This window comes from Morus notabilis, unplaced genomic scaffold (genome assembly GCF_000414095.1).
Source record: "Morus notabilis unplaced genomic scaffold, ASM41409v2 Scaffold241, whole genome shotgun sequence".
Classification (NCBI taxonomy): Eukaryota; Viridiplantae; Streptophyta; class Magnoliopsida; order Rosales; family Moraceae; genus Morus; species Morus notabilis.
Genome location: NW_010358037.1, coordinates 272,545 through 290,604, shown reverse-complemented (window position 1 = coordinate 290,604; position 18,060 = coordinate 272,545). Strand labels below are relative to the sequence as shown.

The window sequence follows — 18,060 nt, the reverse complement described above, 5'->3', positions numbered from 1 at the left end:
ATATCATATTATAATTATATTATAATTATAATATCATATTATTAAAATAGTTATAATATTATTACAATATCATATTATATGATAAAATAATAATATTAGAGTTATTAATATAATTATGATATTATTTGTTACAATATTTCTATTATATTATATTATATTACGAGTCTTAATTTAAGATTGAGAAAATTTTAAATTTTAAATTTCATTATGAGTATTATGAAAGTTTCATTAATTGTACTATGTTGATTCCCGTACAATCTAAAAGTTAAAGTTGTCTTTAGGCTGCTTCTGATTTTGGCTGTAGATTTTTAAAAAATTCTTCAAAAAACACTTTTGAGAAGATTTACCAAAACTAAAATCAGCTTCTGCTACAAGCAGAAGCTGATTTTGAGATGGAAAAGCAATACTAAACGAAGCCAATATTTATTATACAAATAACTGTGAGAATTTTACTCAACCAAGGTTGTCATATATGAAGAACATATGAGGTGAAGAACAGAAGAAGTATCCTTCAGGGTTACGCAATAGGTATTTCACTAAAATCTGACTGATTTTACTATATAATTTCAGTAACAAGAAATTTGTAGATTCTATGTGCATCTTTGATGTTAGCTGTTGCACATGGCAAGAAAAAAGAAATGTAGAAAGCGTGATAGAAATTGTACCAGTTGTGTGGGAAAATGTGACGGACACCTGAACGAACAATAATGCGACACGTGGCCTTAACTACTCCCTGCCAAGCAACAACCCTCGACGTCTACAGCTCTAAAGAGCCCAAGCACGAAGTCTAACTTAGGGCGACGATTCCTTCTGGCGTCGATAGATCGTGCCGTCGAGCTTAAGGTACAAAGATCCCTCGACCGCAGAATCGACCACCAAGAAGGACGATTGGGCTAAGTGTCGCTGGCAACGAGGGGAACGTTCTCTGGAGGACGTGGCAAGTTGCGTACAAAAATGGGGGACGTCAGCAGGCATTAATTGCGAGCTCTTAAACCGCCCCACAGAAGACAAGAAAGTGTTACAGGGGCGCACAGAGCCGTAATAGAAGACTAATTGGCTGAGTGAACAGTGCTGATTAGTGGGCTACGTCTGGGCCTAAAAAGAGAGAGCACTTGAGTGCTTATGCCTAGGAGGGAAACCTACCCATCGAAGGAAGCCCAGTATAAAAGAAGGGAGACTCCCTACAAGGAGGGGGTTGAGATCCAAGAAGAGAAAAAAGAGAGTGAGAGATAGCAATTGATGTAAATTGTAATCCCCTAAAAAAGAAATATACAACCACAGTGGATGTAGCTCTAATTTTACAGAGTGAACCACTATAAAATTTCTTGTCTTCTTTATTTGTGCACACCTCAAACTATACACACCATACACCCCGAACAATAAATTTTCACACATATTCAACACATAGGCCGGTAATCCTAGGGAAAACCAAGAGGTAACCCATCCGGTTTTTGTTGGTGAGAAATCACCGTCAACAATTGGCGACTCCACTGGGGACTGAATGCGTTCGACCCCCAACAACATATTTAGCAAGCACGCCTCCAAGAGAGACGGATGAAACCGCCATCCATCCAGGGAATAACGGGATGGAAGGAGATCTACGCCCGATCAGAAACGAAGTCTCACCCCCAGACGCGCCACGGCCGGATCCTGTGCAGATGCAGGCCCAACTGACCACTCTAACTGAGCTAGTACGTGGGCTGATGACCGTGGTTGAGCGCTTAGATGGAAGGAACTCTATGCCGCCGTTAGAAGACGCCCCGAGGCCGCAGGGGTCTACCATGGCTGGAAACCCGAACCTAGGTGACCACCCACATATCCAAGAGGGAACTGGGGACATCGAGAATCACCGGGGCCCCCCTAGGCCTCGGCCTTCCCAATCCTCTGGCAGCTGTTTAAGGGCCGCCGGACTTCGAGCTCCCGAGGACCGGGTACCAAGAGGTCCAGGAAATCCTGAGGTACTATCCCAGAATCTAGGAGGAAACCCCGCCAGGAGACTCGGGATCAGTACAGGCGGGCGGCCAGGCCAGGGGCGGACCCAACGCTCAGAGGGCAGAGGCATCGAGAGTAGCTGGCTCGGCCATTTCAACAGAAGAAGCACACGCCATCATGGAACGTATGGCCAGCCTGGAGCAAAAACTGACGGGGGACGTGACAGGTCTAAAAAAGAACATAGGGCGAGTGGCTGAGGTGGTAAACGTCGACATCACGCCCAGCCGCACACATGACCATCCATTTACCGAAGAAATAATGGCGCCCCCTGTCCCCGATAAATATAGGTTGTCGTCGATCCCACCATATGATGGTCGAGGGGATCCCGACGACCATTTGGAGATGTACACAGGGCACATGCTCTTGCACGGGTATGCTGAGGAGATCATGTGTCGAGCCTTTCGGAACCATTTGACGGATTTTGCGCGAAGATGGTTCCGGACGTTGAGGCCAAACTCTATCTCGAGCTGGGATGAGTTGAAGGAAGCATTTTCTCTCCAATTCATAGGGGTTAAAAAGTACGTCCCCCCGAAGCAGAATCTGACGACGATATACCAAAAGTCAAACGAGTCATTAAGGGAATGGCTCGTGAGATATGGGGAAGCTGTCGCCGCCACAATGGATATAATAGATAGAGAGGCCTTGATGGGGGCATTATCTAGCATGAAGAAAATTACCCCTTTCAAGAGAGAGCTAAACCGGAAACCCCCGTTCAGCTACAGGGAATTTCTGGCGCGAGCACAGGGGTACATCAATGCCGAAGAGGCGGACGCAAACGACCCCGAGCACAGGTCCAACAAGAATGAAGGGACCGAACAAGGGTTGATGCCTGCGAAACAGGACGGGAAGAAGCGTCGAGGTGGAGGAAGCGGAGATAAGCAGCCATCTGCGATGACGAACGCTCCAGAAGCCAAGAAGCCAAGGCAAGAGGAAACCCGTAAGCCTCAACTGTTCCAAAAATACGATTCCTACCACAAGCTAACAGTAGGAGTCGAGGAGGTCTTCAATTAGGTCGGCCGCGGGAACTTGTTGTGCCGACCAGAACCGATGAAGTCAGATCCCAGCCGAAGGAACCAGAAGAAATTTTGTAGGTTCCACGGTGATGTCGGCCATCACACCAATGATTGCGCCAACCTCAAGGATGAAATCGAGAGAGTGATCTGTAAGGGAAGGTTACAAGAGTTCAGGGCCGAACGAAGACCTCGAAATGACGGCCATGGTGGGCAAAATGACGGTCGACGTCGAGAGGAGAACCAGTGCCCAGAGGATCGTGAACCCGTCGGCGTCATACGAACTGTCCTCGGCGGCCCCTATATAGGAGGAGACTCAAGGAGGTCTTAGAAGGACTATGCCCACGAGGCCATGAGGGTTTACCAGGAGCGATTCTAGAGCATCTCCACTGCAAAAACTCCAAGGTACAGCCACACCGACGTGGCCTTTAACGAGGACGACGCCAGCGGAGTTCATTTCCCCCACAACGACGCATTGGTGGTGGAAGCCACGATAGGAAACCACACCGTGTGCTGAATCCTGATAGACAATGGGAGCTCAGTGGACCTCCTATACTCCGACTGCTTGGAGAAAATGGGGATCCAAAAGGAACAATTGGAAAAGATGTCAAGGCCACTATATGGTTTCACCGGGGACTCCGTCATCCCCTAGGGACCATCCGGTTGCCTATAACCGCTGGAGAAAAACCCCGACAGGCTACTACAATGACCAACTTTGTGGTTATAAAAGGAGGCTCCCAGTACAATGACGTGATTGGGAGACCAACTCTTCAGGCGCTAAGGGCCATAACTTCCGTCTACCACCAAAAGGTCAAGTTCCCTACCCCAAATGGCGTGGGCAAGATAAAGAGCAACCAGTACGAAGCTAGGGTTGCATACTCTGATGCCCTGCGCGGATATGACTAGCTGGGGAGACATGAGGCAATGATGGTTTATCAGAACCCTGTCGAGGACATAGACCCCAGGGTTCAAGAGGAGGTCACATGGTCTCAACCCATCGAGCAATTGGTGGAAATTTAAGTTGATGAAGGCGAGTCCACCAAAGTGCTGAAAATAGGCTCAGACTTAGCCCCATCACTTAAGGTTAGGATCGAGAACTTCCTCAGGAAAAACTTAGATGTCTTCGCCTGGAATCACGCCGACATGGAAGGGATCGACGCCAACGTTATATGTCACTCCTTGAACGTCGACCCCTCATATCCTCCCAAATGTCAGAAGCGTCGACCGATGAACCCCGAGAGATATGAAGTGCTGAAAGAGGAGGTCGACAAACTGATCAACAATGGGTTCATCAGGGAGGCCCATTACCCACGTTGGGTATCGAACCCCGTTCTAGTAGTCAAGCCTAACGGGGACCGGAGAACATGTGTCGACTTCAGCGATCTCAACAAAGCCTACCCAAAGGACGGCTTTCCACTCCCACAGATAGACTAAATGGTCGACGCCACGGCGGGACATGAGATGCTGAGTTTTATGGACGCCTACTCCAGATACAACCAGATCCCCATGCATCCAGCTGACGAGGAGCACACGTCCTTCATAACCGACAGGGGCCTCTACTGCTACAAAGTGATGCCTTTCGGCCTAAAAAATGCAGGGGCTACCTACCAGAGGCTTGTAAATAAAATGTTCGCTCAACAGCTCGGCAAGACAATGGAGGTCTACGTCGACGATATGCTTGTGAAAAGCGTCAGGGCCAGCCAGCATGCCGACCATCTGGGAGAAATATTTGGCGTATTAAGAAAATACCATATGAAACTTAATCCCCAAAAATGTGCCTTTGGAGTTGGGTCGGGAAAATTCCTCGTTTTTATGGTCAGCAACCGTGGGATAGAAGCAAACCCCGAGAAAATTAAAGCCCTACAAGATATGCGGTCCCCAACTAAGCCAAAGGAAGTGCAAAGGTTAATAGGATGTGTCGCCGCCCTAAACAGGTTTATATCAAAAGCGACAGACAAATGCGTCCCCTTCTTCAACGCTTTAAAAGGAAACAGGCGTTTTGAGTGGACACCGTAATGTGAAGAGGCCTTCCAGAAATTGAAGGAACATTTGGGCAAGCCCCCAATTTTGGCAAAACCAAACCCCGACGAGGAGCTTAGCCTATACCTCTCCGTGTCCCAACACGCCGTAAGCTCCGTACTGATAAGAGAAGAAGAAAGGGTGCAATTGCCAATCTACTATGTAAGTAAGAGGCTCCTCGACGCCGAATTAAGATACAGCGAAATGGAGCGCTTAGCCCTCGCCCTGATGGTAGCTTCAAGAAAGCTTCAGCACTATTTCCAATCTCATACCATACGGGTTCTTACAAACCACTCGTTGAGACAAGCTCTACAAAAGCCCAAAACTTCCGGTCGACTCCTCAAGTGGTCGGTAGAACTGAGCGAGTTCGACATAAAATATGTGCCAAGAACTGCGATCAAGGGCCAAGCGTTGGCCGATTTTCTAGCCGAGTTCTCCCATAGGCCAGCTCCCGCCACACCTGAAGGAGTCGAGACTACAGAATGGGAGCTCTATGTGGATGGAGCGTCGAGCGGAAGCGGGTCAGGAGCCGGCGTCTTATTAATCAGCTCAGAAGGCTACAAGATTACCTCGGCGGTTCGATTTAAATTTAAGGCGTCGAACAATGAGGCAGAATACGAAGCGTTAATCGCGGGATTGCGATTGGCCAGCCACCTAAAGATCGAAAGGCTCAGCATCTTTAGCGATTCTTAATTGATCGTCGGGCAAGTAAAAGAAAAATACCAAGCGCGCGGCAAAAAAATGGGAGCGTACTTGAGGAAGGTAAAGGAAGAACTCGTTAAGTTCAAAAATTACGAGATACTTCAGATACCACAAACTGAAAACGCGAACGCTGACGCTCTAGCGAAGCTAGCATCTTCAAGAGATTTCGACGCACTAGGGGTCGTTCCCATCGAAGAATTGGAGCGGCCGACTATTGAAGAAAAAGCTAAGGCATTAATTGTCCAAACAGGTAAAAATTGGATGACGCCACTCATCCAATACCTGATGGACGCACAACTGCCAAATAATAAAGACGAAGCCTGACAGATCAGGTATAGAGCTGCTAGGTATTTGTTGTACGATGGTTTGCTCTATCAACGAGGCTACTCAACGCCTCTATAGTGGTGCCTGGATAATGCCGAAGCCCAGAAGGTCCTCCAAGAAATCCATGAAGGAGTCTGCGGTAACCACACTGGGGGGCAGTCTTTGGCTCTAAAGGTTTTAAGGCAAGGATACTACTAACCCACGCTAAAAAAGGACGCTTTTCAATACGCTCGACGTTGCGATAAATGCCAAAGGTATGCCACAATTCCTAGAGCACCCCCAGAAAATTTAACTTCCATTCTCAGTCCATAGCCATTCGCCAAATGGGGGGTTGACCTGATCGGACCATTACATATTGCACCCAGAGGCTTTAAATTTGTAATCATCGCGGTAGACTACTACATAAAGTGGGTGGAGGCAAAGGTTCTAACTACAATCACGGAAGCAGCCTGCACCAAATTCATGTGGGACAATATCGTGTGTAGGTTTGGGGTTCCCCACTCAATAGTATCCGACAACGGAAAGCAGTTCGACAATGCCTCAACACGCAGATTCTGCGACTGCCTGGGCATTCGGAAAGACTTCTCAGCGCCAATCCATCCACAATCTAACGGACAAGTCGATGCGGTCAATAAAATATTAAAGTATACCCTCAAAAAGAGACTCAACGATCTAAAAAGGAAATGAGCCGAGGAACTTCCCAAGGTCTTATGGGCATACAGAACGACGAGTTGAACTACTACGGGTGAAACACCCTTCTCCATGGCATATGGCGTCGAGACAGTGCTCCCTGTAAAAATCAAAATGCCGACTCTAAGAACCGTCGTCCATAACGACGACGACAACATGGAGGGCATGAATGGAGAACTCGACTTGTTGGAAGAAAAAAGGCTCGACTCCCAACTGCACCTCGCTGCCTATTAGCAAAGAGCAACGCGATATTACAACAAGAAAGTTCGGCAAAGACGGTTCGTCCCAGGGGACCTAGTATTAAAAAGAGTAACGCAGAGTACAAAACCCAAAAATACTGGTCTAATAGGCCCAACTTGGGAAGGGCCCTACCACATAAGGGAAGTACTATGTCCTGGCACCTACATTTTGGAAAGCCTCAACGGCAAGAGAATTCAACACCCGTGGAATGCAGAACAGCTAAGGCTGTACTACCAATAGTGTATGTAATTCTTACGCATCCCAATTGTACATTCTCTACGAATTAAATAAATTGATATGTTTGCAGAAAGAAAAGAATTCACCCCTTAATAACATGTCTGCTTAAAAAACCAAGGTTATATTAAACAGACATGGGGGGGACAAAGGTCCACATATCACTAAAAACATGGCACGACGACCCCAATGGGTAAATTCGACGCCAGACACTCCAAGGAGGGAAGGCGAATACTTAGCAAAATTCTAAGGAATTTTCTAAGGCGACGACCCCAAGGGGTGAAATCAGCATCAGATCCTCCAAGGAGGGAAGGCGAGCACTTAGCAAAATTCTAAGGAATTTTCTAAGGCGACGACCCCAAGGGGTGAAATCAGCGTCAGATCCTCCAAGGAGGGAAGGCGAGCATTTACAAAATTCTAAGGAATTTTCTAAGGTGACGACCCCAAGGGGTGAAATTAGCGTGAAAATTCTCTAAGGAGGAAAGACGGACACTTAACAAAATTCTAAAGAATTTTCTAAGACAACAATTGCAAAGCAAGGTATGAATAAAATCTGTTATCTTTATTAAAAAAAAAAGAAGGTACATATAGATGAAATAAAAAGATGTCCGAATCAACATTAAGTTACAAACACCAAAAAAAAAAAGAGAGAGGTAAAAATCTTTTCAGGCTTCACCGCCAGCCGCCGATTCATCGCCGTCACCAGGCGGGGAAAGGTTGTCGTCACCAGCAGGAGGATGAGAGTTATAAAGGAAGCTCAAGTCCCACTCAGGGCGCTCCTTCTTGATCAGATCGATAATTTGTTGACCTGCAGACTGAAAATCCTTGTTACGGATGTCGGTGAGCTCCGGAGAAGCCTTGAACTCCTCAATAATCTCAACACGCCTGGCGTCGAAGGTAGCTGCAGCTTCGGCTTCGGCTTCCCTCTTCCCCTCGGCCTTCCCCTCAACAAAACGCTTCTTCGCTGCCTCAACTACTTCGGATAACTTTTTATCGGACAGATCTGCCCGCTTCGTAAGATCCTCGACCTTAGCAGTCAAACTTGCCAGTTCGCCTTCCAGACTCGACAGCTTGGCCACGGCCATATCTCTATTCTCGCCGGCATCGTCTAACTATTTTTTGGCATCGTCGACGAGGGAGTTGAGCTTGGCTTCCACATCGTCAATCTCCTTATTACGCTCCTCGACCTTAACTAGGTCAAGGAGGTTAGGGATGGAAAGGACCAGGATCTGAAAAGTTGGAAGTCAGAAAAACAGAAATACAGAACGACGAGTAAAAAAAAATAAAAAATAAAACTCTCGACAAAATCTTACGTGGATTTGAAAAGAGATCTGTTTGCGCTGACGGTCGACCAAGGAAGATTGAGCGGTAGTAACCCAGTGTGGCTCGAGGAAAGACTCATAGAGAGCCTGAAAGACGAGGGAGAAGCGAGAGGGAAGTTTTAGCATCGCCCCAATCTCGGCGTCAGATACGTCCGGGACTTGGAACTTGGGATCCATGATTTTAGCCCCCGAAATAAGTATACGCTCTCTTGGCGCCAAGGGAATGTCGACGTCAGGAATAGGGAACGTCGGCGTCCACGTCTCTACCACCGGCATTTTTTCTATGCGCCTTTTTTTCCGCGCAGGATCCATCTCTGACCCCGAATGGCCTTTGGTCTTCTTGCTCCTCAGCACGTGGGAAGAAGAGCTAGCTCTCTCCTTTCCCTTCAACGGGGGCTGTTGGCTCGGCGAGGGTTGTTGATTCGACGACGGATGCTGGCCCGGCCCGGATTGCTGGCTGCCAGGGAGTTGGATTCTCAAAGACGCCATCTCTACAGAAACGACAAGACAAAGATATAGTCAGCATTTGGAAAACGAAAGCCGTAATAAATAAAGGCATCAAAAACAGAAGTTACCTTCGTTGCTTAAATGGAAGTATACGCGAACGGCGTCTAGGTCCGAAGGGTCTGGAAGATCAAGAATCAACCCGGCTCGAAGGTTGGGCGTGGTCAAGAGCGTATCAATATGGCGGATCTCGGATGAAAACGAGAAGGCCTTCTCGACCCTCGTCAAGCTATTTTCAGAAAACTTCGGCCGATCCTGGTTAACAGAAGGATGAAAGATTGTTAGCATATGAAGAAAAAGAAAGAAGCGAAGTAAGGTAAAAGAAAGCCAAAATTCTCACCCATGTTCCCAAACGCCGCCTGCACCTGCCTTCGACGGGGCAGGCGGTCGCTGGGGTGAAAATTGAAAGGCCCGCGAATCATGAAAAACATGGGTTTCCACCAATGTGACGACAAGGGAATGCCCAGTATTAACTTCCCAAATTTGGGCTGAGATTTCCCGTGACCACTCAAAAAATATCACCCCTCACACTTGGCGACGTGGCATAGTTTGTACATAAATCAGAACTTGTCCAGAGGGAGCTCCATATCAAACTGTTGGTGCCACAAAATCCAGGCGCCGGCAAAGCAGTATCAGAAGTTTGGCGCCAGTTGAACGGGGGAAATGTCATAAAAATGGCAGTAGTCTTTTACAAAAGGATGAACCGGGAGGGTCATCCCCCCCGTAACAGCTCTAGTATAGACTAGGAGGTACCCGGTCGGCAGCATGCTAGTCCTAAAATGCATGTCCGGGAGGAGGTATTCAAACCACCTCCCGTCGATGCATCCTTCCTTTATAGCCCGGATAATATCTTTATTCCGGACCCTCGACGCCACAACATCGGCAGTAAAGAATGACCTATCCGGGTCACCACTCGTGGCAGCCAGGGAGGCATCTACCATCGAGGCAGCCACCCCGCCAACACTGCCCCCCGTGAAGGGGATCCGCTCAACCGCCTCGTCCAACATCCGTTCTACGCTGCCAAATTCGCTACCGAAGCCGTCGCCTGGTTCATATCTGGCTTCGACGTCTTCTATGTCCTTCAGCACGAAGTCGATGCCTGAAGACGAAGAAGACCATGAGATCTCCACCAATGAAGGGGAGTCTGGACGGACGGCGGAAGAATCCTCTCGACTGGGGGAATTTTGGGCCATTGTTCTGGTGATTAAAAAGAAAATGAGCTGAATTAAAACCCTAACGTCGAGAGGAAGGAAAGGATGACTATTCTAAACAACGACTACTCAAACGCCTCGACTTGACGTCGACCATTTATATGAGAATGGTGAAGGCGAGTGCTCATAGGATCCTAAGTTCCCCAGAACCCAGAAACTAGAGGAACACAGACAACAAAAAGATGGAAACAGAACTATCCTATGCGGAAAAGTAAAACAGAGTAAGTATCTCTAACTTCTACATTTCACGTATTTCCATACATATGTGAATCAACAAGGAAAAAACTCGTGAGTAAGCAAACCGAACAGAGGATGATGGAGCTTACCGGTAAAGGAGAGTTCCGGGGAGAGAATCTCAGATTGAATGCGGCTTCGTGATACGCCTTGAAAGGCAAGAAGTACGAATCGATGTTTTGTGGAGAAGGATTCCAACGGAGCAAAAGGGCAGTTCAGCAAATACGGGGGTTGTTTACGTTTTGGCAAAATGGTTTTCAAGTTCGAAGAGGGTATTTAAAGGGACGAAAGTCCTCGACCCCTGACCGTTGGATGAAGATTTTAAAATCCAACGGCACGGGGATCCTGCCCAGATCTGACGGTGACAAACGAGGGCGGGAAACGGAAGAGTCGCGATCCCAGGGCTCGTATTCGTCCTTTCGAAATAAAGCCTTGCGTCATCATAGGGAATCGACCGATGCGACGGTTGCGTCCCCCGAAGGAAATCCGAAGTGTCCAGGCCATCATTACAGACGAAGGCTTGGGACCGGTTTCCCACACCCGAAGCACGGAAGTACGACCAAACCAAGCTCGAGGCCGCCTAAAAGGAGCCCTCGACCTGGGGGGTAGTTGTTGTGTGGGAAAATGTGACGGACACATGGACGAACGATAATGCGACACGTGGCCTTAACTACTCCCCACCAAGCAACAACCCTCGACGTCTACAGCTCTAAAGAGCCCAAGCACGAAGTCCAACTTGGGGCGACGATTCCTTCTGGCGTCGACAGATCATGCCGTCGAGCTTAAGGCACAAAGATCCCTCGACCGCAGAATCGACCACCAAGAAGGACGATTGGGCTAAGCGTCGCTGGCGACGAGGGGAACGTTCTCTGGAGGACGTGGCAAGTTGCGTACAAAAATGGGGGACGTCAGCAGGCATTAATTGCGAGCTCTTAAACCGCCCCACAGAAGACATGAGAGTGTTGCAGGGGCGCACAGAGCCGTAATAGAAGACTAATTGGTTGAGTGAACAGTGCTGATTAGTGGGCTACGTCTGGGCCTAAAAAGGGATAGCACTTGAGTGCTTCTGCCTAGGAGGGAAACCCACCCAGCGAAGGAAGCCCAGTATAAAAGAAGGGAGACTCCCTACGAGGAGGGGGTTGAGATCCAAGAAGAGAAAAAAGAGAGTGAGAGATAGCAATTGATGTAAATTGTAATCCCCTAAAAAAGAAATATACAACCACAGTGGATGTAGCTCTAATTTTACAGAGTGAACCACTATAAAATTTCTTGTCTTCTTTATTTGTGCACACCTCAAACTATACACACCATACACCCCGAACAATAAATTTTCACACATATTCAACACATAGGCCGGTAATCCTAGGGGAAACCAAGAGATAACCCGGCCGGTTTTTATTGGCGAGAAATCACCATCAACAGTACCCTTTGAAAATAAATAGCTACGCTCTGCTAGGGAAACCATGAGCCCGTTTGGTAAATTAGTTCAAGTAGAGGTGGTTCAAACCAGTATTTGAAAAATCTTTTTAAACATTCATTCAAACTATTGATTTAATATTTTAAACCAAAAAAAACTTATAAATCTGAGTTTATGCCCCTTTTGTTTTCAAGTGGTTTGATGCAAAACTTGAACTATTCTTTTTTAATTTTTCATTTCAAATGAAAAAGTTTAAAACCAACACATTTAAAATCTGTTTACCAAAATAGACCCATGTCTTTTCTCCTCAAGTGTCATTCGAGTTTATTGTTGTAACGGATACGAGTCATTGTTAATGTTTGTATTTCCATAATTTGGAGTGTATTACCTTTTAAAAAAAAAATCTTTTACCTTTTTTTTCTAGGTGATCTTCAGGAAAAGTTGGGGTTGTTCTTTTAAAGTGTAATTTGAGTGTAGTTTTTGAGTTGAATTTGAGTTATAACTTGAGTTGAAGTTGTAACTTGAATAAAGTTGAGTAAAATTGAATAAAATTGAAACTTAAAAGAACGTGAACTTGAATAAAGTTGAAACTTGAGTTGTCTTTTTTTTAGTTTTTTAGACAAAAAAACATGCCCGTTGTCTTGTGTATTGTTTTTTGAGCTTTCACCCAATATGAGTGTGTATATTGAAGATGGTGTGCACCCACTCTTTTTTTATCTGATCATAGGATTTGCCGTCAAGAAATGTGCACTATCGGCAGTGCACCACCGACAGTGCATATCTTTAAATTCTTACCGTACTTTTTCCAAGTAAGAATCCGTTTTTTAGGCCCCCCGTTTTGCTGCCCACCCTTTTTTTTTTTTGTTGCTGCCAGTGAAAGAAATCTGGTGTGATAGGTTTCATCAAAATTCAATCCACGTGTCAAAACTTGATTGGTTTCCTAAAACGGTGGCCACGTGTCAGCACAAGATTTGCTTTCAGAAACAAGCTCGCGTAGAGACGGAACACAAGAACGAGGGCGGTTTGTTAGTGCCAGAGCCACATGACGTGTCGTGCGGCCATTGGCTGGAGGAGGAATGTGGCGGGGCCCACCCACTGACGTGCTGATGTGGTTGTCTCCTCCCCCCCTGTTGGATGCGCCTTGGGCTGCGCTTGGGGTAAACCCTTGCTTGGCCTTGCTTTAAGGGATTGTTGTGTACTGCAACATCCATATTTTTTATCATCAATTTGATGAATTAATTTCAACATATAAGACTTATATCAGGTTGCTCAAAAGGATCCCCCGTCTAGGATTCTTCCTATTTGTAGGTCATTTATGACACGTGAGAAGAGCTCGTGCAGCCGTAGCAAGATTTGAAAAAGGAATTGATCGTGATTTTGAATCTATTTTTTCTATGACTCCTCTTAATTGAGATTAACTAAGACGGGAGATCCAATGCTTGAAATAGGAATCAATTTGATTACACCGTGCTCCCATCTCAACCGTACATGGTGGTGATCCAATGGCCCGAAATATTCCTGATTTATTTTGTTATTATTAATTATTTATTATGTTTATTTTAAATTAATTTGTTGTCCAATTTTATCTATTTTAACGTTGTTTTGCAATAAATTTACTATAAATAATTCAAATTAAACAAAAATACACTAAAATAAAATAAAATTACAACATATTAAATAAAAAACAAATTAAACAAAACAAAATAGAAGCATAACAAAAAAAACTTAAAATCTTTTTTTCTTGTCTTTTGCTTCAAATCTTTTTCATGCTTTTGTCCTCATTTCTTTGATGTCTTTTTTTCATTTTTCTCTTTTTTTTTTCAAAAATAATTTGTGTAGCCGTGATTTTAAATGAATCACGCTTACTAAAGAAATTACATAAAAAAATAAATTAAACAAAACAAAATAAAATTAATTTAAAAAATAACAAAAAAAATAAGTTAATTTTTTTGTCTTCTACTTTACATCTTTTTCTCAGTTTTGTTTTCATTTTTTGCATGTCCTTTTTTTCCCTTATTTCTCTTTATTTTATTAAACAATTTATATAATTGTTATTTTAAATTAATCACGAGCGACAAAATAAATTAAAATCTTTTTTCTTTGTTTTTGTTTCTTTTATGTACTTTTTTTTTCTTTTTCTTTTTTCCGTTAAATGAATTTATATAACCGTTATTTTAATTGCGTGTGCTAAAGACTGGCTATATTTATAAAAGCAAAATTTGTGAACGCTTACGATAGACCAAATCCAGATATGTAAAAGAACAATAAAGAATATAGATTATATAGTCAATACAAATCTAACCTTTCAAATAAAAGGCCAAAATAGACGAATATTATATTTCATAATGGAATAATCACTAGCTAGTCTAATTTTAGGGACTTCGATTGTTCTGTGAAGTGGTTTTGTCGAGCAGATTATAACTACGAAAACATTTAATATTGATCGAGTAAGACAGAATATACATATATAAGAACCAGGGTTATCTCGTATCTATATTTGTGAAAATGTCTAGGTTCACCGAATCATCGGCAATGATCCACTTGTACAGTGTTACGGTCAAACCACGACGAAGAAAGAGAGATCAGCGAGATCAAAAGTGTTGAAAAGTAACGGAATGATCCTCAATGTTCATCATGTATTCGATGTTAATATTATAGAATGTTCATCCAAAAATCCAGGAGTTTTCTCGTATGTATATAGCGGTGAAAATGTCTAGGTTCAATGATCCAGTTATGCAGTATTATGGCCAAATTATGAGGAAGGAGGATATATCAGTGAGATCACAAGTGTGAAAACTTCAATGCTTATCATGAATCCGATGTTGATATAATAGAAGGTTCCTTAACAAAGTCGGGAGCTGACAGAGACTTTTTTGTTATATATAAGCTGATGGAGACTATGGTAGTATGAAGTTAACCATCAGTCACGGCTCTTGAGCAAACAAGAGATTAAAAAGAAATCTTTGGATTAAAAAAATCGACCAAATAAATTATGAAGCCCCTATAAAAAGAGGCCATAACAATACCTCGAGGATTATGAACTCAAATCAAGCTTTGAGGCAGTACCTTGATCATATGTATATAATACCATGGCGGGCTTGCCAAAGTGGATGACAGAGTGTGATGTAAGAAGCAGACTTTCAGTTCCTAAGGAATGGTGGGAGATAATTAGGCCGCTTTTCGGGGAAGAATTAGACCGCCGCCATGAGATCGAGCTGTGGGCGGTCGACGGCGTCGGGATGTTCTGGGAGTTCCGGTGCGCTGTCCGACAGAAAGGGCGTTACAAGAAGCCAGTTCTTCAGTCTGAAGGTTGGCTCAAGTTTGTCAACTATAAAGGACTCAGAGCTGGGGACGTGGTCATTCTTGAGACAGTTGAGAACCAATTCCGAGGTACGAGGTTTCTGCTTAGGGCTCTCAAGTATCATGCTGAGGGCCACTACTGGTATGACGTGTGACCAGTTATATTTAGCGCCCTGTTTTGTAATTAGTTGTATATATATATTTGGTTATGTGCTCTCTCTTTTTAGTCGAAAACGATCTGCCATATTGGTGGGATTGGATGGACTAACATTAGGGGCATTAAGCCCAATTAGTTGTAAAGAAAAACTTAAAAAAGAAAAGGAAATTTGTTGTGTGTATATATATATATATATATATTTGGTTATGTGCTCTCTCTTTTTAGTCGAAAACGATCTGCCATATTGGTGGGATTGCATGGACTATACATTAGGGGCATTAAGCCTAATTAATTGTAAAGAAAAAATAAAAAAAGAAATTTGTTGTGTGTATATATATATATTTGGTTATGTGTGCTCTCTTTTTAATCGAAAAAAGAGATGGTTTGTTCAACAAGCTCAATTGATCAGCAAACATAGAAATGAAAAAGAAAGACAGAGTTGTATTTCCGGAGTTAAAGAAGTACAAGGAAGAGAAAAGAAAGAGAAAAAGGGTAGCATTTGTGAGTTTGTGTATCGATTTTGGCTCAAATTTGATTTGGTGAATTCTTACGACGAGCTCTTGAATTCTACTGGTCTTGATTCTCAATTTGGTTTCTCTAAAGTGCTCCATCAAGATACTTAACTCGGTCATACTTATATTTTTTTCTTTTGATCCTATGTTCAGGTATCAAGAATGTTGTATCTATTGAAGATTGTGAGCCTTTAGGTTTGCTTTCTTAAATTCATTATTGGTTTTCCACATAAAAATCGGTGTCTCACTTTCAGATTGATTTATTTTCCTATTGTTAGCAGTTTGGTTGATATATTCGTTTTGTTGGGATTCACTTGAGGATCCCACTTTATCGCACAAAGAGGAAAAAAGTCATCTTGTTACTAATTTTATAATTGGACGTCAACTGCAGCGATTAAATAAATTGACATGTCTTTAAAAACAAAAAACGAAATGACACGTCTTTTTAATTTATATTGTCAGCTTTTTATTTATTTATTTTTATGTTTTGCTGAATATTCCTATTGTCAACGTGTTTTGACATAAAAACAATTGTCGTTTGACGTAAACCGCATAAAACAAAATCAGAAGCCCACATGACCATTCCTTTTATCCATAAAGATTCCCCATGATACTCAGAAGAATGAATCTTGTTGAGGGCCTTTGTTAATTTAAATTAAGATGTGATTTTATATGAGATTTTTTTACTGTAATAATAAAAAAAATGTGACAATTTTTAAAATTTTTTTATTATAGTAAAACTCGAATTGGTAAAATAAATTGGGTCTCAATTTAGATAATCAAAGAAGTCCAATCCTCTATTATATAACAGAAAAACGACCATTTTAATTCCAACGCCATCATGAAATCATGCTTTCAAGGCTTCGCTTAGTAGCAGTCCTAAATCCACCAGTAAATTGCTCTGTTTCATGTTCATTTGGTTTCTTTCCGATTTTATGTATCTGAACACAGAACAGTAATTATTTAGGTCATCTATCACATTTATTTGGTATCTACTCTTATCATTGCTACATTTTCAATTTGCATAATACAATCTCTGCCTCTTGTAATAATACAAATCAAACTTTCTTGAAACTTCATGATGTATAATAATACGTAGCAGAGAATGAATTTCACACTAGAAAAAAACATAGGTTAAGAAGCGTCCTTCAGAGCTCACACCTGTGTGATGTAATAGGCATTGCAGATCAAGATTTGACCGTTTTACAATATGATTTCAGTAACAAGAAATTTGTGGATTTTATGTGCATCATCGGTGTTAGCTGTCGCACATGGTAATTAAAAGAGAAAAAGTGCAGATAGCATAACAGAGACTGTACCCTTTGAAAATATACGCAATCTTTGCAACCTGTATAATAAATAGCTAAAGCTCTGCTTCAGCGCTTGAAGAACACGAAATCTCTACTACAGTTGGCTTTGATAGCATCCTCCAGTTTCTCGACGCAGTCAAAATCAGCTTTAAAAGTAACCATTGTTGTACCGTCTTTTCCGGTTTCATAATCTTGCTTGATATCTTCAACTTGAAAAGATTGTAGCTGGGAACATAATCAGAAATGAAACACTAACTCAGACAATGTCAATTCAATAGGGAGAAGTATAATTATGGATCTCTAAAAGGTTATCTGATGATATAAAGCTCCTAAAGATCAAATGGAACCTCCACACCCATTGGAACCTGCTATCCATCTTTATCGACACTGTCATCATCATGACCTCAAATGTGGGCTCATAGTATATTCTTAATACAGATGACGATACCTAGCCAAAGGAAAGGAGATGGCTTATGAAACCATAAAGCAACGGATAATGGAGGCTGCGAGATCGATCTTTCGTCCCGAGTTCATGAGCCGCATAGACGAATACATAGGCTTAGTTTGGTGTTAAGCAGAAGCTGATATTAATATTTAGTAAATCTCTTTAAAAAGTATTTTTTTAAAATTTTTTTAAGAATCTACAGTCAAAATCAGAAGCAGCCAAAAGACAATTTTAACTTTTAAATTAAACGGGAATCAACATAGTATAATTAATTAAACTTTCATAATACATATAATACCCCTAATAAAATTTAAAATTTATAATCTTCTTAATTTAAAATTTAAAGTCGTAATATAATATAATATTGTAATAAATAATATCATAATTATATTAATAACTCTAATATTATTATTTTATCATATAATATGATATTATAA

General features: G+C 42.7%; 1 protein-coding gene across 1 annotated transcript; it reads left to right on the top strand.

Annotated features, from left to right (window-relative positions):
* The first annotated feature begins 2,250 nt into the window (after positions 1–2,250).
* On the top strand, positions 2,251–3,003 carry LOC112095411. The gene has a single exon (XM_024177351.1). The coding sequence runs from the start codon at positions 2,251–2,253 to the stop codon at positions 3,001–3,003; it is 753 nt and encodes a 250-aa protein (XP_024033119.1).
* Positions 3,004–18,060: the final 15,057 nt, after the last annotated feature.

Bases quoted from the DNA above. Each gene is read 5' to 3' on its own strand.
- LOC112095411 (XM_024177351.1), top strand. From the start codon at position 2,251: ATGGCGCCCCCTGTCCCCGATAAATATAGGTTGTCGTCGATCCCACCA.